At 42.9% G+C, this 26,864-nt stretch overlaps 1 protein-coding gene across 4 annotated transcripts in view; it reads left to right on the top strand.

Moving 5' to 3' along the window:
* The window catches only part of igsf11 (immunoglobulin superfamily member 11), a 344,662-nt gene extending 321,032 nt beyond the window's left edge, over nt 1-23,630 (top strand). For 2 of the 4 annotated variants that reach the window (XM_070893379.1, XM_070893381.1), the window contains 3 exons: nt 2,566-2,688; nt 7,909-8,056; nt 21,320-23,630. In XM_070893379.1, the coding sequence (XP_070749480.1) occupies nt 2,566-2,688; nt 7,909-8,056; nt 21,320-21,749 (701 nt within the window). In that variant the 3' untranslated portion in view covers nt 21,750-23,630. Of the gene's footprint in view, nt 1-2,565; nt 2,689-7,908; nt 8,057-11,603; nt 11,864-12,438; nt 12,683-21,319 lie in introns of those variants that run through there. The other 2 variants (XM_070893383.1, XM_070893382.1) reach the window with 2 other exon arrangements.
* The last annotated feature ends 3,234 nt before the right edge of the window (nt 23,631-26,864 follow it).

Genomic DNA, 26,864 nt, shown 5'->3' on the forward strand with positions numbered 1-26,864 from the left:
TCATCGGAGAACTCACATAAACTAGCCAACCTCCGAAGTTCCGCCCTGAAGTCGAGTCTGCTCTGGCCCATACAGCGTCTGTAGTTGTAGAGCCTGTGTCTGGCCATGTGTAGGCTGCTCGCTGGCTTCAGGTGGTCTCTTACTAGTGTGCTCAATTCTTCAAACAACTTGCTTGCTGGTTTCTCGAGTGCCAACAGATCCTTCATTAAAGCGTATGTTTTCGAGCCACAGCTGGTCAAGAGATGGGCTCTTCTCTTGTCTGCCTTATCGTCGCCTAACCAGTCTTTGGTTACAAAGCTTTGCTGGAGCCTTTCTATAAAGTCCTCCCAATTGTCTCCCACATTGTACTTTTCATCTGATCTGTTGTTCGCCATTCTGTGGATTCTGTAATCCCGTAGCTCGTCGCCACTGTAAAGTCCTGTCTCCACAGTACAGATTTACACGAGGCATGTAGTGAAGTCAAGGTCACTCTGGACCTGCACCTTTATTTCACAGCTCTGGAATGCTGCACTTGCCTGAGACCTGTGCTTATATACCTGTCTCTTGCAAGTGCACCCCTGGTGGTAAGGTATGCTGGTGGTTACAGGTCATATCTTATTACAGTCATGTATAGCATGTTAGGATACAGTTATATATAATGTAAGATACATGACACATGCTGTACTAAGTTTCCACTCCCCTGACCAACAACATCATAAAGCAACCCTACAATGATCAATTCATTGCTCTCACCCAACGTCCCAATGCTCGAGGTTGAATAACATCACCAGGTTTGAGGCAAAAATGGATAAGACCCGAAATTAGTGCAAAGAAAAACATTTTGTGTGTGTTATCGAAACAACTGAAACCTAGCACTAATATTTTTTGATGCACCCATGTGCATAACCTTGTGCATCTATTTTCGTGTCATTTTTCTTTTGCAAGTGCTTATACGATTTGCCTTCAGCAGAGGTAGCTGCAGGCTGCTCACTTACCTGCTGCGATTGTGTAGACACTTTTGGCAGAAGTCCTCTGGATTTTGGAGCCTGTGATGGCTCCGACAAAGGCTGCTCCTCCTGCAACTGTGCTGGGGCAGACTCAGCCATCTGGGGCTCTGACGAAGGGGGAGACAACAGGGGAGAAGTGGGGGCACTTTGAGAGGAGCACCCACTTCCATGTCCCCTCTCACCATCATCCTTCTTCTGGGTCACCCGCACTTACCTGCTAGCAAGGAGCTGGAGAGCACCTTGCTGCACATCAGTGAGGTGATGAAGGCCCAAATCAACATTTACATCCCTCCTTGAGAGGAGTTCTGTGAGTGCCTGCTATCTGTTGTCCACAGCTAGCATGTGCTCATGTGAGTGGAACATTTGCTGCTCCATGCAGGTGGCCATTCTTTCCATGGAAGAACACATTGTCGCCATTGCCTGCGACACGGTGGTGCTCATGTTGAAGATGGACTCCTCCATTCTCTGTACATTTGCAGACATTGCGGTTGCAAAAGATGCCAGAGCCTCATGCAATTGTCGCTGCCCCTCCGAGATCACCCTCTTTTTTTTTGATGGCCCCTGAGGCCCCAGCGTCTGCATGAAACTCAGCAGAGCTTGGTGCCTCCTGCCCCCTCCCCTGAAGAGTCTCCACTACTGTCCCTGTCAACACCATCTGCTCTTGCTCACTTGTGAATTGTGAGACAGCAAGTGACAACGTTACTCTATGGCACACCAGACTCTCAGCAATATCCAACCAAGCTCTTTTTATTGCTTGTGGAGGTCTCCTTTGCCTGTCATCAGGGAAGAGGACCTTCCTGCCTGTTCTAACAGCCTCCACAAGAGTATGCAACGAAGAATCTGAGAACCGTGGTGCAGCCCTCTGCCATTGGCTATCCATGTTTCAAAAGTTTCAGCTGTACTGTGGCCTTTCACAGCCCTGCAAATTAGTGCAAGGCTGCTTTAAATATGGGCTCTGGAAGTGAGTCGTCAATGATGTCATCAGATCCGCAGGTAATTAGTAAGAAATGTTCAAGTTATCTTTTGGGCTCCTCTGGTCTGAGGAGGGTTCATCATGCATCATGGTGAGCTATCGGCTTTACTGCAGGAGAAAATGGGGAACATTCCCTCCCACCTCATTTGCATTGATGAGTTGGACCATTTGGAAGTGTGGGCCTCGTAACAGTTTCCGCCACACTTCTGGTGAAGTTATGGCGGTGGAATGGGAGCAGCACCAAGGAAATACCCGGTCACACTGTGTCCATCTGAAATGTGACCCGGTCTTTTCTCTTTACAGATAAAGTTGGAGCTGCTGTTTACTTTCAGCATTTCTTGCTTTTTGTTTTAAATTTCCAGTATTTTATTTTTGTTAAATAGTAACCCAGGTGGCCTGTGGTGGGGGGCATTGGGCTTTACCTTTACATGTTTATCCTTTGAACTGTAGTCATCTTCAAGTGGGAATGTGGCCTTCAGTAAAAAGCTGGGGCAATGTCAGGACTGTCATGTGGGTGAGATGATACAATTTAGAACTCTTCAAAAATGGTCTTTATAAATGAGCAAATTATTGTGCATCCCATAAATGTTCAATATATCATTCCAGATCAGATGCAGGGAACATTGATTCTCCGGAATATCAGCACTGCTACCAATGGTTTGTACCAGTGTACAGTTTCTAATGCAATTGGATCCAATACTTGTGCCATTGATCTGCAGGTTATTGCACGTGAGTACACTGTCAGCATTGTCTTTTTGCAGAAAATATCACTTAGTGCTTTTTTTCTCTACCTACAAGTGCAGAATTCAGTTTGACCTGTGTAAGGTTTTCAATATATTCCATGCAATAATAGCAACTGGCATTTTGAACTCTGCAGCATTTGTAGACATTAACCACCCAGCCATTGAAACGATTCACCGTCAATATAGATTATGCAAAGAGTTAGGGCCATCAAACAAACATTAAAGGTGGCATATTGATTACAAAAATATCCATCTTATGAATTTAACAAATAATTTTACAAACAATTATCTTTAACAATAACCTACGCTATTATACAGTAATATTTTGGGGGGTTATTTAGTGTGAAAATCGGTACATTATATATCAGATGAAAGAGGCTCTTGCCACATTTGAACTCATAATTCTGTAATACCAATCTTATCATCTTCTCTCATTACAGCTTTAACATCCATCTGAGCAGGTAGACAGAACCTCAGTTTAATGGTTCATTTGCTCCGACAATACAGCATTGCATTGAAGTGTCATCTTAAACTATGTGATCAAGTCCTGATGTGGCGTCTGAGTCCGTAACCTTATGAATCTAAGGAAAGAGTGCTGCCAACTGAGCCAAGCTGACACTTTTCATATATTTTTCTGGGTGGAGATTTAAGTACACTTTTACAATGGGTTTATAGAAACACGAGGTTTATTTTATTTTTCTTGTAATCATAAACTGGCTTCCCATTATTTGCAATTCTCCAATTTTCTCACCTCCTCTGCTGAAGGCACAGACTATCCTCTAGTGACAAGCCTTAGTGGCCATTGTTTATGTATGCACCTAGACAGTGAGTTTTGACATGTTCTTTGATCTTGGGATGTATTGCAGTTGAGCACATCCTGTTCTCACCCAGTGATCATATGCATGTATTCATTAGGACAATTCATTGGATAGTGACCAGGAATAGGAATGCTGGCCGATTTTATTTTTATACCTCCCTTACCTTGGGACTATTGTCGCACACCTGTTGCTTCCCTGGCTGAAATCAATGAAGTGAGCATAAATTTGGGATTGAATTCAGGATCTTCCTGGCTTTTCTGACAAGTTTTAATCTATCAGTGGGGGCATTAGTTGCAGTTTTTGACTTGCTAATAAATCTTTTGAATTCAATTAAATGTTTTTAAATATGCAACCTCCTTCATCTAAAACTTTTTAATCGCTACACATTTGAGATAAGCTCAGATGAAAACAAGCAGAATGAGTGGAAAAATAGATGCTATTGTGAAAATGCTCAAAAGCTTAAAGATTAATATTATACATATATGGTGTCATAATTAGCGTGTGTTTCTACCAAGATGGAAAAAGATCTGAACTATTAGATGCTGGTAACATTACTATGTAAACAACACACATGGGAACACGTCAAAAAGTATTTATGAAATTTACCATTTAAAAATCCTGTGTTGTATGTCTCTCCTATTTGTTATTCATTGTCTGCTTGTCATCCAAGCTGATCTTTAAAAATTATTAGTGAAGGGACTGCGTGGTGTCATATGACAATCCAAGCCAGATTGCTGGGATGAAAGTCACCTCTCTTTCATGGTTGTTAATGGTCCTAAGTGAAATTAGTTCAGGCAATCACAACCCAGTTCTCTGGGGATGCAGGTCCACAGCACAGCCCTCCCAATACTTTGGCGCTAATTGACACTAATGAGGCAATCTCACAGAGACATTATGAGGCTGGCTAATGTGAGAAATGGAAATGTCATGCTAATATAGTGAGGAGAGGGGGAGAGGATTCCAATAAGGTTTCTGCAGCAAACTATAATCTCAGACATTTATCAGTCATCCATCCCAGACGGATGTTTTGCAGATTTTACACATTAAAGATTATAAAAATATTGTGAAATATTAAGAGGGAATATTCTGAAACTACTAGAAGGCACCAAGACTTTCCGGATGCATTTTTGACTACAATAACAACAGCTTGTATTTATATAGCATCTTTAATGTTTATCCTTAGATATGGGGGTGGTGCCCGAGGACTGGAGAATTACAAATGTTACTCCCTTGTTCAAAAAAGGGTATAAAGATAAACCCAATTACAGGCCAGTCAGTTTAATCTCGGAAGCTTTTAGAAACGATAATCTGGGACAAAATTAACTGTCAGTTGGACAAATGTGGATTAATTAAGGAAAGCAAGCATGGATTTGCTAAAGGCAAATCGTATTTAACTAACTTGATTGAGTTTTTTGATGAGATAACAGAGGGTTGATAAGGGCAATGTGTTTGATGTGGTGTACATGGATTTCCAGAAGGCATTTGATAAAGTGTGAAGCAATAGGCTTGCCAGCAAAGTTGAAGCCCATGGAATAAAAAGGACAGTGGCAGCATGGATACAAAATTGGCTAAGTGACAGAAAACAGAGAGTAATGGTGAATGGTTGTTTTTTGGACTAGAGGAAGGTATACAGTTAGGGGTCGTTTCGAGGACCACTGCTTTTCTTGATATATATAAATGACTGGACTTGGTGTACAGGGCACAATTTCAAAATGTGCAGATGACACAAAACTTGAAAGTATAGTGAACAGTGAGAAGGATAGTAATGGACTTCAAGAGGCCATAGACAGACTGGTGGAATGGCAGATGAAATTTAATGCAGAAAAGTGCAAAGTGATACATTTTGGTAGGAAGAACGAGATGATATAATATAAACTAAAAAGTAACATTCTAAAGGGGATGCAGGAACAGAGAGACCTGGGGATATATGTGCACAAATCATTGGAGGTGGCAGGGCAGGTTGAAAAAGTGGTTAAAAAGCATACTGGAACTTGGGCTTCATAAATAGAGGCATAGAGTACAAAAACAAGGAAGTTATGATGAACCTTTATAAAACACTGATTCGGCCTCAACTGGAGTAGTGTGTCCAATTCTGGTCACCGTTCGTTCGGAAGGATGGGAAGCCCTTAGAGAGGATGCAGAAAAGATTGCTGAGAATGGTTCCAGTGATGAGGGACTTCAGTTACATGAATAGACTGTAGAAGCTGGGGTTAGCAGAGAAGGTATAGAGGAGATTTGATAGAGGTGTTCAGAATCATGGGTCTAGACAGAGTAGAGAGAAACTGTTCCCATTGGCAGAAGGGTTGAGAACCAGAGGACACAGATTTAAGGTGATTGGCAAAAGAACCAAAGGCAATATGAGGAAAACTATTTTATGCAGCAAGTGGTCTGGAATGCACTGCCGGAGAGGGTGGTGGAGGCAGATTCAACTATGGCTTTCAAAAGGAAATTGAATAAATACCTGAAGGAAAAAAAAAATCAGGGCTACAGGGATAGGGCAGGGCAGTGGGACTAGCTGAAGTGCTTTTGCAGAGAGCTAGCATGGGCTCGATGGGCTGAATGGCCTCCTTCGGCGCTGTAACCATTCTATGAACGTAGTAAAACTTCCCAAGGCACTTCACAGGAGTGTTGATAAAAAAACAAGTTTGACACCGAGCCACAGAAGGGGATATTAGAGCAGAATTGGTCAAAGAGGTAGGTTTTAGGGAGCATCTTAAAGAAGGAAATAGAGGTTTAAGGAGGGAATTCCAGAGCTTAGAGCCTTGACAGCTGAAGGTCCCACCACCAGTAGTTGAGCGATTCAAATTGGGGATGGTGAAATGGCCAGAATTAGAGGAGCACAGATATTTGGGAGGGTTTTGGGGCTAAAGGAGATTACAGAGATAGAAAGAGGCGAGGCCATGGAGAGATTTGAAAAGCAGGATGAGAATTTTAAAATCGAGGCGTTGCTTAACTGGGAGCTATTGTAAGTCAGCGAGCACATGGTGATAGGTGAACAAAACTTGGTACAAATTAGGACACGGGCAGCAGAGTTTTGGATGACCTCAAGTTTATGGAGGGTAGAACATGGGATGTCGGCCAGGAGTGCATTGGAATAGTCAAGTCTCGAGGTAACAAAGGCATGGATGAGGGTTTCAGCAGCAGATGAGCTGAGACAGGGGTGGAGACTGGCGATGTTCCGGAGGTGGAAGTAGGCAGTCTTGGTGATGGCGTGGATATGTGGTCAGAAGCTCATCTCGGGGTCAAATATGACACCAAGGTTGCGAACGGTCTGGTTCAGCCTCAGAGACTTCCCGGGGTGAGGGATGGTCGGTGGCGAGAGACCAGAGTTTGTGGTGGGGACCGAAGTCGATGGCTTTTGTCTTCCCAATATTTAATTGAAGTAAATTTATGCTCATCCAGTACTGGATGTCGGACGAGCAGTCTGACAATTAGACAGGGGGAAAAGCCAAATCCTGAAAATCTATGGGCAACCATGGTGTGATTCAAAGAAGGAACAGGCCCTAGCTGAATAGTGAAAACAAGATTGCATTTATAAAGCGCCTTTCATGACCTCAGGATGTCTCAAAGTGCCTTGCAACAAATGAAGCACATTCAAAGTATAGTCACTTTTGTAATCTAAGAAATGCGGCAGCTGAGTTGCACACTGCAAGGCCCCACAAACAGTAATTGGATAAATGATCGGATAATCTGTTTAGGTCTTTGTTGAGGGATAAACGGTGGCCAGGACACTGGGAGACTCCCCTGTTGTTCTTTGAATAATGCCGTGGGATCTGATAAGGCAGCTGTCTCAGTGTATCTTCCAGCAGTGCAGCACTCCCTCAGTATTGCACTGAAGTGCCAGCTGGCCGAGATGATGTACTCAAGGTTCTGGGACTTAAACCCACAACCTCCTGTCTCAGAGGCGAGAGTTCTACCACTGAGCATGGCTGACACTGCCCAGTTTATACTGTCATGTGTGAACTGCCACAATTCTCAGTTCAATTTTCAAATTATGGAAGTGGCTTTAACTTTCTGTGAAGTGGTTTCTAGCAAACTACGGTTGGTTTCAGAAAGCAATTCAGATGGAATAATTCTAGATCAACTATACCCAGCGATTCTATAAACATGGTGCAAAAACCTGTCCACTCAAATTGTCCGTACATTTTTAGGAAGACTTACGGGACCAAAGAGCAGAAAAATGATTTGCGATGCCACAGAGTTTTAAGATTTAACACAAATTACAGGTGCCTGGAATTTCCTCAGAAGCTGTTCGCGCTCTGCTGCTGTAACTCTGCCGACGGTGCGGTGGAAGCTCTGTTAACATACATAAGGGTTTTTTTTTACAAAACATTGATTGCAGAAAGGAAAAAGAAGTTAAAATTCTGAGTTTTCTCTTGCTTCAACAGCACAACTCCAGAATGTTGGAATCATAGTTGGAGCTGTGGTGACAGGGATCCTCGCACTTCTGCTCTGCATCTTTTCTATTGTCATCATTCTGTTCTACTGGAGGAGCAAAAACAAGTATGAAGAGGAAGAGATTCCCAATGAGATCCGGTTAGTACTTTAGGGTATTAAGAAAGATAGAATTTGCATTAACACAGTACTTTTCGTATCATTAGTACATCCTAAAACATTTCACAGCTAATGGATTACGTTTGAGGCACAGTCATTGCTGTTATGAAACTAACATGGCAGCTAATTTAAGCAAAGTCAGGTCTCAGACATAGCAATGAGATAATGACCAGTTAATCTGTTTATCGGTGTAAATGAGCCAAAGGAGGACAGCGGAAACGTTATAAGGACACTCTCAAAGCCTCGCTGGTAAAGTGCGACATCACCACTGGCACCTGGGAGACCCTGGCCGCAGACCGCCCGAGATGGAGAAAGTCCATCCGGGAGGGCGTTGAGCTCTTCGAGTCTCAACGCAAAGAGCATGAAGAGGTCAAGCGCAGGCAGCGGAAGGAGCGCGCGGCAAACCAGCCCCACCGATCCCTTCCCTCGACAAATGTCTGTCCCACCTGTAACAGGGTCTGTGGCTCTCATATCGGACTGTTCAGTCATCAAAGAACTCACTTTGGGAGTGGAAGCAAGTCTTCCTCGATTCTGAGGGACTGCCTATGATGATGATGATTGAGGAATAAATGTTGGCCACGACACTAGGAGAACATCCTGCTCTTTGAACAGTTCAGTTGTATTTTTTACATCCCACTGAACAGCAGATGGGGCCTCAGTTTAATGTTTCATCCAAAAGATGACACCTCTTATAATGCAGCATTCTGTCAGTACTTAATGGGCTTTGGACAGAGGGTAGCAGTTACGAAACCCTTTGAGAACTGCAGAAGCATTTATTGGGTGTCCGCCATTGCTCAGTTGGTAACACTCTTGCCTCTGAGTCAGAAGGTCTTGCGTTCAAATCCCACCCCAGAGACTTGAACACTAAATCTAAGCCAACACTCCAGTGCAGTACTGATAGAGTATTGCACTGTCGGAGGTACCATCTTTTAGGTGGCCGTTAAACTGAGGCCCTCTCAGCTAGACTTAAAAGATCCCGTGGCACTATTTCGAAGAAAAGCAGTGGGAGTTCTCCAGGGGTGTCCTGGTCAATATTTATTCCTCAACCATTATCACCAAAACAGATTATCTGGTCATTGCTGCTTGTGGGATATCTTGCTGTGTGCAAGTTGCTGCCGTGTTTCCTACATCATCATCATCATAGGCGGTCCCTCGAACAAGGATGACTTGCTTCCATGAGTTCACAGGTGTTTCGATGAAGGACGTGATGTTCCAGTCCTGAATTCCAATTGAGGGGGTGGAAAGATGCCTGTGCGTGAATTTTTTTAACGTGTGGTGACCGTTGCACACCAGCCAGCACACGGACTTGACAGAGCTAGGCCTTGGTCCAGTGGCAAGGATTAACCAAGACGACTGGAGACCTGCTCTGCTGCACGAATCTAGCGCACACATATCGCAGTGTGGGCTGGCCCTCGGCTCTTCTGGGCCCCGTACCCTCATCTGTCGCATCTTCGCCACAATCTCCCGCTGCTCCTCCGCCATAAACATTCACTGCATCTCGCCACAAGTACTGGCTGCTCATCCGCCCTGGCCTTCCCACTCCTCTGTACCTGCTGATATTCCTACCCATGCTCCAAAAACGCCGACCAGAATTTTGATGATGTCATCCAGTCGCCCATCTCAAAATCCTTGGAGCAATTCGCACTGGAGGTTGAAGTGGTATGCCGCTCCAGCTCTCTTATAGCCGGACCTGCAGAGCTACAACACCTCCGTAGCTATCAATTTGTTCAACTGCTCCCTTGCTTCCATCTTTGATGCCCAGATCTGCAGAAAAAGATTCACCATCTCCTATCCCAGTTGTTTCCTCTAGAGTGGCCCCTATCTTTTTCTCTAAGTCCAAGGCGCACAGAATTGAGTGTGTCTTGTGCACAACTGGCTGAGCCATCCTTCACTAGATCTGGCAGGATGTGGGTGTCGCTGGCAAGGCCAGCATTTATTGCCCATCCCTAATATGCCCTTGAGAAGGAGGTGATGAGCCCCCTTCTTGAACGGCTGCAGTCCATGTGGTGAAGGTCCTCCCACAGAGCTATTAGGGAGGGAAGTATACTTCTTTGTACAACTGAGTGGATAGCTAGGCCATTTCAGAGGGCAGTTGTGAGTCAACCACATTCCTGTGGGTCTGGAGTCACATGTAGACCAGACTAGGTAAGGACAGCTGATTTCCTTCCTTAAAGGAGGCTTCACTCGAGCTTCCTCCCCTCTTTCCTCAACTAACTATCAGCATAACTCTCTATTCCCTTCTCCCTCATATGCTGATCTAGACCCCCTTAAATGCATCTAAACTTTTCGCTTCAACCACTCCCTATGGTAGTGATTTCCACAGTCTCACCACTGGGTAAAGAAGTTCCTTCTGAATTCCTATTTGATTTCTTGGTGACTATCTTATATTGATGGACTCAAGTTTTGCTCTTCCACACAAGTGGAAACACTCGGGGGCGAAATTGCCCCGCGCTGGGTTTGGGGTGCAGAATTTGATTTATCCGAGTTTTTACTGCCAGGCAGTAGGAGGTGACATGACCCCTGGAATTGGGCTCTTTACCTGAAATAAAAGGTACTGCTGCTCTCGTGCACTCCCGGGCGAAGCCTAGGGCTGGCTCCGTGGTGCCCACTGGGCCATTAGGGAGCGTTTTGGCACCCAAGAGAGGGTGCCAGGCTGCCGCCATTGTTGGGCCGACTCCAGAGTTGGGTGACAATTAAATGACGATGGCGGCCACAGCGCTAGGCCCTCCCATTTAAGGGAGGCCGCAGCATCGCAGCCATCGACAGCTTTACAGCGATAGGGATAACCACAATGATAGACCAGGAGTGAATGTTCTCAATTGGGGAAAGGCCAATTTTACTCAGTTGAGATGTGATTTAGCAAAGGTAGACCAGAAACAGCTACTTGAAGGTAAATCAGTGTCAGAGCAGTGGGAGACATTTAAGGAGAAGATAGAGGGTTCAGAGCAAATATGTTCCCATAAAGAAGGGTGCGACTCCCAAATCTAGAGCCCCCTGGAGGTCGAGCAGTATACAGAGTAGGATCAGGAGAAAAGGGGAAACTTATGTTCGATTCCAAGAGCTAAATACTCCAGAAAGCCTAGAGTAGTATAGAAAATGCTGGGATGAAATTAAAAAGGAAATTAGGAGAGCAAAGAGGCAGCTTGAAAAAGTATTGGCAAGTAAAATCAAGGATTACCCAAAGATGTTTTATAAATATATTCAGCACAAGAGGATAACTAAAGACTAGGGCCCATTAGAGACCAAAAAGATAACCTGTGTGTGGAAGACGTGGGTATGGTTTTTAATGAATGCTTTGTGTCTGTCTTGACAAAACAAAGGGACGATGCAGACATTGTAGTTAAGGAGGAGGAATGTGAAATATTAGATGAAATAAACATGGTGAGAGAGGAAATATTAAGGGTTTTAGCATTTTTGAAAGTAGATAAATCGTCAGGCCTGGATGAAATGTATCCCAGGCTGTTAAGAGAAGCAAGGGAAGAAATAATGGAGGCTCTGACCATCATTTTCAAATCCTCTCTGTCTACAGGTGTGGTGTTGGAGGACTGCTGCTGTTGTACCATTGTTTAAAAAGGGAGAAATGTATAGACCAAGTAATTGCAGGCAAATCAGCCTAGCCTCGGTGGTGGGCAAATTATTGGAAAAATACTAAGGGACAGTATTAATCGTCATAAACACATGGATTAATCAAGAACAGTCAGCATGAATTTGTTAAGGGAAGGTCGAGTCTGAATAACTTGATTGAATTTTTTGAGGAGGTAACAAGGAGGCTCGATGATGCTAGAACGATCGATGTAATCTACATGGATTTTAGCAATGCTTTTGACAAAGTTCCACATGGCAGACTGGACAGAAAAGTAAAAGCTCATGGGATCCAAGGGAAAGTGGCAAGTTAGGTCTAAAATTGGCTCAGTGGCAGGAAGCAAAGGGTAATGGTCCATAGGTGTTTTTTTGACTGAAAGGCTTTTTCCAGTGGGGTTCTGAAGAGCTCAGTACTAGGTCCTTTGCTTTTTCTGGTATATATCAATGATTTAGACCTCAATGTAGGGGGTGTGATTAAGAAGCTTGCAGATGATGGGGGTCTGGAATGTACTGCCTGAAAGAATCGTAGAGGCAGAAACCCCCATCACATTTTTTAAATACTTGGATATGCATTTGAAGTGCCATAACCTACAGGGCTATGGACCAAGAGATGAAAAGTGGGATTAGGCTGGATAGCTCTTTTTTCAGCCAGCACAGACACGATGGGCAGAATGACTTCCTTCTGTGCTGTAAATTTCTATGATAATATATTAGTCAAATGAAGACCTCGTCCAGTTAATGGGGCATGCAAGCTCCACTTAATGGAATCTTCTTTACAACAGTGACTACAGTTCAGAAGACCTTAAGTGGCTGTGAAGCACCTTTGGATGTCCTGAGGTCATGAAAGGCGCTATAAAATGTTCTTTTGCACCATGTTCAATTATGATGCGAGTTAAGATAACTGGCTGTACCTCCCCGACGATCAATTTATGGCTCCCATAAGAGACGAAAGGACATTTCCTGCTACTTTTCATTTTCTTCAGAATCTGCTTCAGGCACATCATTGGAACTGGATATTTTTTAAATAAAGCAAAAGGTTTTTGTACTTTGTGTGTATTGATCTTCATTTTAATATAAGCCTCAATTTTGTGATTTATAACAAAATCTGTTCTTGGAAAATTAGGCAGCCTAGCCCAAGCTAGCCCATTGTGCACTGAGGTGAGTGTGCCAATTTTATTGGGTCTGAATATTTAGAATAAGCTTCCAGCACAACGCTGGTCGTGTGTAAGCAGCTAATGAGGGAGGTACAAAAAAGACTGCCTAGGAGGGCATATATTATTTCAGCCTTTCTAAAGCTTCCAATTGAATTTCAGATATTTGTCAGCCTTTACCAAGATTGGGGAGGTGCAAAATGTGCCTGGCGCAAATGAGTTGAAAGGAAACGCAATGTGGAGGCACAAAATGGGGTCTGTGGGTAAATAACAGTGGGCATGATGCTGTAGGAGATGAATAGGACAAGGAGTGCCCTGTTCAGCACTTCAGAGCATCTTCCTCAGAGAGCAGCAGTGCACTCTGCCTGTCAGGAGGTGTTGGCAGTCTGTACAGTTATGGTTGTTGGAGGCCAGTCATCTCAGCCCCGGAAAATCACTGCAGGAGTTCCTCAGGGCTGTGTCCCAGGCGCAACCATCTTAATAAGCACATAAGAAATAGGAGTAGGAGTAAGCCATTTGGCCCCTCAAGCCTGCTCCGCCACTCAATAAGATCATGACTGCTCTGATCTTGGCCTATTCCCTGCCCACTCTCTATAACCCTAGACTCCCTTTATCGTTCAAAAATCTGTCTATCTCCACCTTAAATATATTCAATGACCCAGCCTTCGCAGATCTCCATGGTAGAGAATTCCACAGATTCACGCCCTCTGAGAGAAGAAATTCCTCCTCATAGTTTTAAATGGGCGACCCCTTATTCTGAAACTATGTCCCCTAGTTCTAGATTCCCTCACGAGGAGAAACATCCTCTCTGCATTCACCCTGTCAAGCCCCTTCATAATCTTATACCTTTTAATTAGTCACCTCTCATTCTTCTAAACTCCAATGAGTATAGGCCCAACCTGCTCAACCTTTCTTCATACGACAAACCTTTCATCTCAGGAATCAACGTAGTGAACCTTCTCTGAACTGCCTCCAATGCAAGTATATTCCTCCTTAAATAAGGAGACCAAAACTGTACGCAGTACTCCAGGTGTGGTCTCACCAATGCCCTGTACAGTTGTAGCAGAACTTCCCTACTTTTATACTCCATCCCCCTTGCAGTAAAGGCCAACATTCCATTTGCCTTCCTAATTACTTGCTGTATCTGCATACTAACTTTGTGTTCCATGTACAAGGACCCCCAGATCCTTTTTTATTACAGCATTTTGTAATCTCTCTCCCTTTAATAATATTTTGCTTTTTTATTTTTCCTACCAAAGTGGATAACCTCACATTTTCCCACATTATACTCCATCTGCCAAATTTTTTGCCCACTCACTATCTATATCCCTTTGCAGATTCTTTGCGTCCTCCACACAATTTGCTTTCCCACCTATCTTTGTATCATCAGCAAATTTGGCTACATTACACTCAGTCCCTTCATCCAAGTCATTTAATATAGATTGTAAATAGTTGAGGACCCAACACCGATCCCTACGGCACCCCACTAGTTAGTTTGCCAACTTGAAAATGACCCATTGATCCCGACTCTCTGTTTTCTGTTAGTTAGCCAATCCTCTCTCCATGCTAATACCCCCAACCCCGTGAACTTTTATCTTGTGCAGTAACCTTTTATGTGGCACCTTATCAAATGCTTTCTGGAAATCCAAATACACTACATCTACTGGTTCCCCTTTATCCACCCTGCTTATTATATCCTCAAAGAACTCCAGCAAATTTGTCAAACATTATTTCCCTTTCATAAAACCATGGTAACTCTGCATTATGATTTTATAAATGTCCTGCTACTACTTCCTTAATAATGGACTCCAGCATTTTCCCAATGACAAATGTTAGGCTAACTGGTCTATAGTTTCCTGCTTTCTGTCTCCCTCCTTTCTTAAATAGGGACATTACATTTGCGGTTTTCCAATCCGCTGGGATCTCTCCAGTATTCAGGGAATTTTGGTAGATTACAACCAATGCATCCACTATCTCTGCAGCCACTTCTTTTAAGACCCTAGGATGCATGCTATCAGGTCCAGGTGACTTGTCCATCTTTAATCCCATCAGTTTGCCTAGTACTTTTTCTCCAGTGATAGTGATTGTTTTACGTTTCCCCCTCCCTATAGCCCCTTGATTATCCATGATTGGGATGCTTTTACCATGAAGATACAAAATATTTGTTCAAAGTCTGCCATTTCCCTGTTTCCCATTATTAATTCCCCAGTCTCATCCTCCAAGGGACCAACGTTTACTTTAGTGACTCTCTTTTTCTTTTTACATACCTGTAGAAGTTCTTACTGTCTGTTTTTATATTTCTTGCTAGTTTGTTCTCATCATCTATCTGTACTGTTCTGTCAGAGTGTAGCGTATGGCGAGCGATAACTCTGATTCTCCAGCTAGCTTCAACACTACACCAAAAAATATGGCTAAAGGTCAGAGTTTCAGAATCCAAATCCTTTAATAAATGTAGTGTAAACTGTTGGCAAAGAATAAAGACAGATCTAGAATTCTTGTAATACAACAGGACCGATTTACAAAGCAGCAATAAAGAGGTTACTTATCTCTTACTGTATAGCAAAGATAATTCAAAAACTATTGGATAAGGAGAGGTTACTTACAGAACTGTACTTCTAAGAAGGTTCACAAACACAGAAATTTTGATTCTGGTTAACAAAAGTTAAATATAGTTCTAGCTAAAATGGAGGCAGCTCCATGTGGTTTCACTCTCTCTCTTTCTCTCCTCTCTCCTTGTCTTTCTGGCTGTCTGTCTAATTGGAAAACACCACCCAGTGGCAGGAAAATGGTAAGACAGCTACGTTGGCTCCAATCTGTCGAGCAGCATCACAGTCCCTCACACTATCTTCTCTGTCTTTATTCATTTTTTTTAGTCATCCTCTGCTGATTCCTAATAATTTCCGAATCCTCTGGCCTACCACGAATCTTCGCAACATTGTATGCCTTTGTTTTCAATTTGATATCATCCTTTACTTCCTTAGTTAGCCACGGATGGTTCATCCTTCTCTTAGAGTCTTTCTCACTGGAATATATCTTTGCTGAGAGTTATGAAATATCTCCTTAAATGTCTGCCACTGTTCATCTACTATCTTATCCTTTAATCTATTTTCCCAGTCCACTTTAGCCAACTCTGCCTCCATACCTTTGTAATTGCCTTTATTTAAGTTCAGGACACTAGTTTGAGACCCAACTTTATCACCCTCAAACTGAATTTGAAATTCTACCTTGCTATGATCACTCTGCCTTCGAGGATCCTTTACTATGAGATCATTTATTAATCCTGTCTCATTACACAGTACCAGATCCAAGATAGCCTGCTCCCTGGTTGGTTCCACAATGTACTGTTCAAGGAAACTTTGAGCAACGCGTTCATCTCTCTGATCTTATTTACCCTATGTAAATTTGCTCGTGGCTCCAGAGATTACAAGTTGAGCGTCCGAAATCCGGAGTTCCAAAATTTGGAATGTTCCGGAATCTGGACACAGGGCCGATCCATGGTGGGGTCGTCTGGAATCAGCAAAATGTTCTGGAATCCAGATATTTTTTAAAACCGATTACCGCTGCGAGTTGGACCTAGGTAGGGAGAAAAACATTCCCCCAAAAAAAAAATTCACAAAACCCTTACCTACTAAATCACTGAAAAAGAATTAAACAATAAAAACTTTAACTTACCTTTATTGCAGGCCTTCAACGCTGGTTTTTCCTGGCAGCTGACCCCGATCTGAAACCGCCAACCATCCTTCCTGCTCCGCCCCTGCCCCGTTCCACTGCTGCCACCAAACCAACCCCCTTATCTTGGCCCAGGCGTTTCCGGATTTGGTACGTCGGAAAGACATTCCGAAATCCGGAAATACCTGCAATCTGAAACGGCCCGATCCCGAGGTGTCTGGATTTCGGACGCTCTACCTGTATTACTTTGTGGTTCTGCTTTTTAACTTAGCCTATGCTGCAGCTGCTACATCAATAACCTACTCTCCATAAGATCAGAAGTGGGGATATTTGCTGATGGTTGCACTGTCTTCAATTCCATTTGTAATTCCTCAGATAATGAAGCAGTCCATGACCGCATGCAGCAAGACCTGGACAACATCCAGGCTTGGGCTGATGTGTGGCACAAATGTTACTTGCCACATAAGAGCCAGGCAATGACCATTTCCAACAAGAGAGACTAACCACCTCCCCTTGACATTCAATGGCATTACCATTGTCGAATCCCCTATTATCAACATCCTGGGGTCACCACTGACCAGAAACTGGACTAGGCACACACATATTGTGGCTACAAGAGCAGGTCAGAGACTGAGCATTCTGCAGCAACTGACTCATCTCGTGACTCCCCAAAGCTTTTTCACCACCTGCAAGGCACAAATCAGGAATATGATGGAATACTTTCCACTTGCCTGGATGAGTGCAGCTTCAACAACACTCAAGAAGCTCGATACCATCCCCTGGGACAAAGCAGCCCACTTGATTGGCACCCCATCCATCACCTTAAATGATCACTCCCTCCATCACCAGTAAAACATAGCTGCAGTATGTACCATCTACAAGATGCAATACAGCAACTTGCCGAGGCTTCTTCGGCAGCACCTCCCAAACCCACGACCTCTACCACCTGGAAGAGCAACAGGCACATGGGAACACCACCACCTCTATATTCTGCTCCAACTTAGACACCATCCTGATTTGGAAATATATCATCGTTGCTGGGTCAAAATCCTGGAACTCGCTACCTAACATTACTGTGACAGTACCTTCACTACACAGACTGCAGCGATTCAAGAAGGCTGCTCATTTACACCTTCTCAAAGGTAATTAGGAATGGGCAATAAATGCTGGCCTTGCTATTGACTCCCACATCCTATGAATGAATATATTTTTGAAAAAGAACACTGCCATCTACTATCCCTTGGTACTCTTGGGAACCCTGGCACCTGGGAATATTCTGTGGTCTGCCATGCTTCAGCTTCCTTACTGCAGGTGAAGTAATGAATGTGTTACTCCTTAAACAAAGGCTTTTGATTCATCTGTGGGCAGGTGATTGAGTAATTTGTCATATGTCACCATTGGTGGCTTGGAAGAATCTGGTGGTGTAAAAGTTTATTGTAAGCGCAAGGCCAGCGCCACAATGTGTAAAGCCTGAAATCTGAAGATATATGCTGGACACGAGACTTTTATTTATATAATATATATGGATTGAAATGTTTTCTGTACTTTTTCCATTCACCATTAGTGATTGCAAAAATTTGGAATGTGAGTTTCAATGGCCGGGATTTTACTAGCCTCGGTGGATCCGTGATTGACGGCATCGGTGGTGGGTCCTGACCCCGCTGCTGGCTCCAGCCCGCTCTGTAAAATGAATTTCCCTTGATTGGGCTTGTTAAGGCTTCCCAGTATGTTTCCCAGTTAGAGGAAGTGGGTCAGGTTATGTCATTTGATGAAGTGTCATCAGACGGTTCCTTGAAAGAACTATGGCCAAATTTATTTTAACATTTGTACTGTCAATGTTCTCCAGTATTGAGGTGCTGCAAACACTGACAATAACTGCACAAAGGCACAGGGCTGCACCCGGGCTCTTCCCTGACTCTCCATATTCTTATGGAGGGAGTCTCAGCATGCAGGGAGGTCCTCTTCCCTTACCATGGGTGGAAGAGACCTCCACAGGAGATCAACACAGCCTGGTTGCACATTGTAGAGGAGGGCACAAGCAGGGATGTGGTCAGGAGAACCTGGATGCAGTGCCGCAAACGTTTCAGTGATTTCAGTAGATCATGAAATGTTAGTACAAAGCCACACTCAACCTCATCCTGCTGTGCCTCTCATCACATCCCCATCACTCTGGCTTCCCTACCCTACTCATGAATATCCTTACTCACACCAACTTACCTTGCACCTCCACCCGTCCCCCTCTTATCTATATAATCACATCCCCATTTCACTAGCCACCCCTTATCCTCATCCTAGTGCAATCATACCAATTAACAACAGACAAGGGTAGGCACTTGGGTATTTTATGCAATGTTCATGTAAAGTTTCAAATGTGGTGTCAAATATTGAAACCTTTATTTTCAACATTTTGCGTTCTTGGACAGATTTGTGCGCACCTTTGGAAGTGGCTTAATGAGTTGTAGTGAATGGTGAGACATAACGTTGCACACACCCCCCCCCCCGCCCCGCCCCGCCCCGCAATGGTTGAGTATGAAAGGAATGGCTTGTGCATTGTAGGGATGCTTTATGGTGTTGGTGTGGGATGGTGCCAACCTAGTGCAACATGTGACAGCCGGGATGTACAGTGTCAAGTGAAGTAAATCTGGCCATGGTGAGGCCATCCTGGCCTCCCGGGCAGCAAAGTGGTCAGGTGCTGATGCCCTCTGCAGAATCAGGTGATTTTAGAGAAGGTTGGTTCTGTTGTTGGTGCTGGTGTGCCTGGTGCTGCTGGTGTTGGGAATAATCGTGGGGCGATTCTGAGGACCAAATTGAGAGTGTATAATGTGCACCCATGCTGATGGAATAGATGGCAGGTGAAGTCGAGATGACAGAAGCGATCTGTCAATGGTGAGAGAGGTAATGCGGTCAGAGTGGATGGAGACTAGTGTAAAAACTTGCAGCATGGTGAATCTATTGTGGAAATGTCGAGAGGAAGAGCTTGAGGGAAGAGATATCTCTAAGATGGGAGCTTCCACTGTACATTTGAACCTGTCAATTCAACAGCTAATTCAATGGCCACTGAACTCCCGCCTCAGCTTGGCAGTTGTGGCCCATGACAAGCGTGGATCCCATGGGTGAGCTGTCAAATGTAAAATCTAAGTTGAAAATCATTCTTAAGTGGCTCTAAACAAGCTACTAATTTACCTGATTTTGGTTCCCTCGCGGCTGCGTGTCAGGTCTGCTCAGTACTGACGGACCCAATATTGGGAAAGGTGCGTGGCGGCGGGTTCACAGAGGGGGCCTGATCTGCTGTGGGAAAAAAAACTTTTCCACTGGACTCGGCACCATTCATGCCTAAAGATCCCTCACAAAATTCCAGCCAATGTAACTACCTATTTTTTTTTATATATATAGTCACTCTGTGATTGACATCAGTGCAAATTTCTCTAAAATGTATTGATTCCTATTAAGTTCTGCAGAAGAAAATTTATGGAAATATATATTTTCACTCTATTTTCATGGTGCAGAGCACCTGATTTATTGGGTTAAATGAATTAATGTCATTTGCATTCTGATGGCTAGAGCAGTTACATTTGTCATCCTTTAAGCTAAAATCGCATGCCCTAATTATGATTCCAGAAATTTTTTTTACAAAATTTGCGTGACAAGGATTGATGGATTATGGAATAATGGATAATTTGCAAGTGCTCCGCGGGCCTTGAGAATTTTTTCACATGCTGTCTCATCAGTTGTAGTCTGTTTGTGCTAGGTGCATTAAACATAACAAGATTTCTTTTTAAAAAAAAAACAATGTTAAAATGCAGTGTTTCACTAACCTGTTAAAATATTCTGCAGGAGGGTAGTTTGATGGTGTAATGTATTAGAACATCAATGCATGCACAGTGCAGAGTGGTGGGGGACAGGTTTAATTCTCTCTTGAGTTCCCCTACTAAGCCACACTGCTATGGGATATGTACTTCGTGGAGGGCAGGCTCAACATCATATCATGCTGTGCTTTTATCCACTGAACCACTGGTATGTCCCATGGTGTTTTGAGGGTGAACGTAGCTTCGTAAATGTCTAACTATTGGGAAAAGAGTGAAAGATGATCAGAAGATTATGCTTTCACTACTTGTATGTGGGTTTGAAACTAGGCCAAACTGATAGGAGTGCTCAAACCACTTGGATTTCAAAGTTTCTAGGCAATTCGTGCAGAAGATATTGCGATAATTGACTTCGAGGTTTGTTCCATATCTGCAGAATACTAGCACAACAATCAACACAATGTTGAATTTTTAAAAATTAGAATGAAATACAATGGGCATGTTACTGTTTATAATATTCATGAGTAACATGCAAGATTCTTGCTCTCGTGCATTGTTGGATTCCTCTGGATTGAATAATCTGTGGGATAATACTTTTTATGTCATTATTAGTTTCACAGTGATGTCATAAAGAAGGTTAACATTCTTCACTGTATAGGAGGTTTAATGTCCTTCATTTATACCTGTAGCATAAACAAAATATTTAAAGAACAAGTGACATATTAGGATAAATTTATTGATCATGTGCTCCCAGTGGGTAGCCATATGCAACAAAGCATGGGTTTGAATATTGGCACAACAGTGCTGTAGGCCTATATCTGACCTGTGTTCATTTCGAGCATGGGATCAGTGCAATTACCTATTTAGTTTATTATAATTTAGTTCCATGTGACTCATCGGGTTTAGCACTTTTTAACTCATGGAATAATCATCTTTCCAGTTGTATTATTCCTTGACATAATAGAAAGATGCAACAGAATCAGTAGGTGATTAATAATTATTCTGAAAACATTTTTTTAAATCAATATTCCTTTCTTCAGGGAAGATGACATCCCACCATTATCATCCGTTAAAGGATTCAATCCAGATGGTTCCTCTGCAAACGATACCCTCACATCAGCAAACACATATAATGCCCACTACTGGCAAAAGAAGAAGCCCACCTATGAGTCAAATTCATTCAGTCGGTATAACGGTCATACGCGCCACTCACTTACCACGTTGTCCAGTCAACCACAGAACCGACCGTTGTATGCGAATGGAAGCCACCACACCACACCAAAGGCAATCGTCGTTGCTACAAGTTCATCTCCATCTTCACAAAACCTAGCAAGGTGCAATGGCTCACTTGGTTGTAAGACACCGTCACAGCACACGCTCTCCTATGCTGTTAGTCATGCAAATCTTCAGCGAATGGGTGGTATACCAGTCATGGTACCTGCACAGAACAGGGCAGGATCTCTGGTGTAGATAACATTTCATTGATAGACTGAAGACAGTGTTCGTGACCGACACCTCAGTTGCAGACTGATCTTTTTTCATGTAAAGAATACACCATGTCCTTTCTTGCCAGGTTCCTGATCTGTGAGAGACATTATTTAAAAGCTAAGCCATTTCATGCCTGAGTTTGACTTACATGCAACTGCGTTTTGTCTTAAATTAACACATTTCTGAAGTCTTACTTTGCTTTTCAAAAGTCATAGACTGACATTGACATACAATCTTAAGGTTCATGAAAAAGAATTGAGTTGTTCCAATAAAACAAGAGTTGCTTGAAATTGAAAATGAGTAATCCAGCTTTGTGATTTGAGTGTAGCTTAAGAATTTGTGAGAGACTGAAACCGTGTCTGAAATAAAGTTACTGCCCTCTGAGAGACGGGGATACCTGAAGGATTTTTACCAGGAATATCTTAGTGTGAATGCATCACTTCATTTAACCTTCAGACGCCTGTAACTGCACCTGGGAAAAGAAGACATGTTTCAATGAAGGCCAATCTTTAAATTTAACGGACTAGTTCTGGAAAATTAATAACTGACTTCCAGAAGTTCAGTAAACTATTTTAAGTGCATTAAAAGGCCAGTAATTGGTGGAAAAAATAGTTTTATCAACTGGACTTGATTTTGGAACAATATAAGTTTTCTTTGAAGGGAAAGGTTTGAGGTTATCTCCAATCTGGATGCCCTAGATACCACAGTACATTGCTTTTGCTGAAGAGCTCATTTTAGAATGATTCTACAAGAGTGGTGCAATATATAGGCAACAAGAGCACCCCTGATTTATGAGAAAACTAGACTGCTGAGATGATTTGAGGAAGAAAATATTTGAAAATGGATTGGAAATACGGAATTATATCTAACTGCAAAAACGGGTTCATAAATACCTGGACTGAACATGCAAATGTCTTAATTGTTCTGTGGAACAATAAACCAGTATTATACAATGGTTTTGTTTGAACAACAATATTTAAAATGATAATTGTTGTAGTGAAGGAAAGCGTTGGAATGTCTGAAGTTGATGCTTCAGCATTTTGTTAAGAGCTTTGCATAAACATTTTCTGAAGAAATATTTCTTTGATTTCCCTATTACAATTAAGAGGTTAGGTTACACTTACATTGCAACAGTTAATTATGTTTACATTTTTTAATGTTATCTATGACTCTATTACTACTATTGTACGTTATTTGGGTCAAATAGGATCCTCTAGCTGGGAGATTGCAGTTTGTACACTTTCCAGGTTCTTCCACTGCCTTGATACCGCAGGGCTATGATCAGCCAGCAGAAGTCCCTCATCTTTTTCATGGTAAAACAGATTGAGGGCTAACATTAGATACCAGTTTGACTTCTCCTGTAGGTTACTGTGGAGATTTGAACTAAATAATTAACCCTGCCTCAATTGCCAGTGGTATAAAGCATTTGAGTATTGTAGTACAAAAATACCTGATTCATTTTAGTAAATTTTCATCTGTGTTACGTAAATACTGACTGTTGCTGATGGCAACAGTGCCAAAACACCTTCCCCAGAAGTTATTATATACAAGTCTAAATATCCGGGATTTTCATCCATCTGTAATGGATAGTCAATGCTCTGTAAGCAGCCCAGGGAAAATAGTTTAAAAAAAAATCTCGTGTCACTGGGATAAGACTGCTGGTCAGTGAAAGTGAAATAACAGGCAGAATTGAATGAAAACTGTTGTCAAAGACACCACTGATTTTCAGCCATTTGTACATGAATTTCAGTTATTGGATTAGTCATTTAAAAAATCTGGAGTCAGCAATGTTTAGTCTTTTTGATTCTAGTGTACTTCTATAACTGTTAAATGTACAATAAAATTTGAATTAGCACTGTAAAATGTTCATTTTCCTGTTGGTCTTTTGAATTTTTCACTCTCTAAAAATGACTGCTGGATGTAATGGGGTTAGATATTTGTCAATTTATCAGGTTTTTAACCAATTGTACAAAAAAACCAAACCGTTCTGAAGACAAATAATGTAAGGACCAGTAATTTGGGCTTGGCACTCGAGGGTGTAGAGGAATAAATGTCTTTTGGAAAAGCACACTTTCCCTACAGACAGATGCTGGAAAATAATTGCTTGGCCTATTTTTGATCAGCCATCTACATTTCTAAATCGGTTATCTACTCACATTTATTGGCCAACAGTCAAATGCTGCCAGCAACATTGCGCTGATGAACATGTAACGTATAGGTTAAAGTTAAAACCTTGTCTCAATCAGAACTGTTTCAGGTCTTGCAGTCTAAAAGTGCGAACAGATTATCTATTTGGGTCTGGAGGTAACTCATTCTCCATCTTTTAACATTCTCAAGTCAGAAATGAACTCTAAGTATATAAGGCAGGTCCACTTTAAAGGTGCCTTATGGCCCAATTGCTGAGCAAATCACCACATTTGCATCAGCTAGAAACTGTGCATGTGCAGTGGTTTTAAAGATTAAGAGTATCACAAGTCAACTATGTTGTTTTTATTTATTCATTCACAGGATGTGGGGGTTGCTGACAAGGCCAACATATATTGCCCATTCCTAATTACCCTCGAGAAGGTGGTGGTGAACTGCCGTCTTGAACCGCTGCAGTCCGTGTGGTAAAGGTACTCCCAGAGTATTGTTAGGGAGGGAGTTCCAGGATTTTGACCCAGCAACGATGAAGGAATGGCAATATGTTTCCAAGTCAGCACAGTGTGAGACTTTTAGGGGAACCTGGTGGTAGTGGTATTTCCATGTACCTGCTGCCATTGCCATAAGTTGTAGAGTTCGCTTATTTGGGAAGCTTTGGCGAGTTGCTGCAATGCAGATGGTACACACTGCAACCACATTGCACTGGTGGTGGAGAGGGTAAATGTTTAAGATGGTGGATGGGGTGCCAATTAAGCGGACTGCATTTAAGTGTTGTTGGGAGTTGCACTCATCCAGACAAGTGGAGAGTATTCCATCACACTTCTGACTGTGCCTTGTCGGTGGAGAAAAGGCTTTGGGAAATTAGGAGGTGAGATCCTTGCCTGAGAATACCCAGCCTCTCACCTGCTCTTGTAGCCACAGTATTCATGTGGCTGGTCCAGTTAAGTTTCTGATCAATGGTGACCCCCAGAATGGTGATGGAGTGGGATTCGACGATGGTAATGCCATTGAATAACAAGGGGAGGTGGCCATTGCCTGGCACTGACCTGCTTTGAAAGTGAACTGGTGAGCAGATACTAGGTAATTGAGATTGAACTGTTGTTTATCATTTACCACGGTTTGCATGACCTTTGACATGGTGGGCAGATGGGTTAGTGGTCTGTAGTTATTAGTGTCTGACTTTTATCCCTTCTGCATAGGCACAGTAGAAGATGGCACACTGGGGCCAAAATTCATTTGCGTCTGAATCCGAGTGTGATTCCGCTGCTAGAACGGATAGGTCTGAGGTCCATCCTAAATTCATCCCTGGGCCTCATCATCATCATTCAGGCATGCTATAGACGCCAATCAGCTCACTTGTCAGGGCTTAACCAGTGTTGGCCGGTGTTGAAACATAGAAACATAGAAAATAGGTGCAGGAGTAGGCTATTCGGCCCTTCGAGTCTGTACCGTCATTCAACGAGTTCATGGCTGAACATGCAACTTCAGTACCCCATTCCTGCTTTCTCGCCATACCCCTTGATCCCCCTAGTAGTAAGGACACCTCTTTCCAAATGCGCTGCTATGACATCCTTAATAATTGATTCTATCATTTTACCCACTACCGATGTCAGGCTGACCGGTCTATAATTCCCTGTTTTCTCTCCCTCCTTTTTTAAAAAGTGGGGTTACATTGGCTATCCTCCACTCCATAGGAACTGATCCAGAGTCTATGGAATGTTGGAAAATGATTGTCAATGCATCCGCTATTTTCAAGGCCACCTCCTTAAGTACTCTGGGATGCAGACCATCGGGCCCTGGGGATTTATTGGCCTTCAGTCCCATCAATTTCCCCAACACAATTTCCCGACTAATAAGGATTTACCTCAGTTCCTCCTTGTGACTAGACCCTCTGACCCCTTTTATATCTGGAAGGTTGTTTGTGTCCTCCTTAGTGAATACTGAACCAAAGTACTTGTTCAATTGGTCTGCCATTTCTTTGTTCCCAGTTATGACTTCCCCTGATTCTGACTGCAGGGGACCTACATTTGTCTTTACTAACTTTTTTCTCTTTACATATCTATAGAAGCTTTTGCAGTCCATTTTAATGTTCCCTGCAAGCTTCCTCTCGTACTCTATTTTCCCTGCCCTAATCAAACCCTTCGTCCTCCTCTGCTGAGTTCTAAATTTCTCCCAGTCCCCGGGTTTGCTGCTATTTCTGGCCAATTTGTATGCCATTTCCTTGGCTTTAATACTATCCCTGATTTCCCTTGATAGCCATGGTTGAGCCACCTTCCCTTTTTTATTTTTACCCCAGTCAGGGATGTACAATTGTTGTAGTTCATCCATGCGGTCTCTAAATGTCTGCCATTGCCCATCCACTGTCAACCCCTTAAGCATCATTCGCCAATCTATCCTAGCCAATTCACGCCTCATACCTTCAAAGTTACCCTTCTTTAAGTTCTGGACCATGGTCTCTGAATTAACTGTTTCATTCTCCATCCTAATGTAGAATTCCACCATATTATGGTCACTCTTCCCCAAGGGGCCTCGCACAACGAGATTGCTAATTAATCCTCTCTCATTACACAACACCCAGTCTAAGATGGCCTCCCCCCGAGTTGGTTCCTCGACATATTAGTCTAAAAAACTATCCCTTATGCGCTCCAGGAAATCCTCCTCCACCGTATTGTTTCCAGTTTGGTTAGCCCAATCTATGTGCATATTAAAGTCACCCATGATAACTGCTGCACCTTTATTGCATGCACCCCTAATTTCCTGTTTGATGCCCTCCCCAACATCACGACTACTGTTTGGAGGTCTGTACACAACTCCCACTAGCGTTTTCTGCCCCTTGGTATTCCGTAGCTCCACCCATACCGATTCCACATCATCCAAGTTAATGTCTTTCCTTACAATTGCCTTATTTTCCTCTTTAACCAGCAACGCCACCCCGCCTCCTTTTCCTTTCTGTCT

This window comes from Pristiophorus japonicus, chromosome 11 (assembly GCF_044704955.1).
Source record: "Pristiophorus japonicus isolate sPriJap1 chromosome 11, sPriJap1.hap1, whole genome shotgun sequence".
In the NCBI taxonomy this organism is placed as follows: domain Eukaryota; kingdom Metazoa; phylum Chordata; class Chondrichthyes; family Pristiophoridae; genus Pristiophorus; species Pristiophorus japonicus.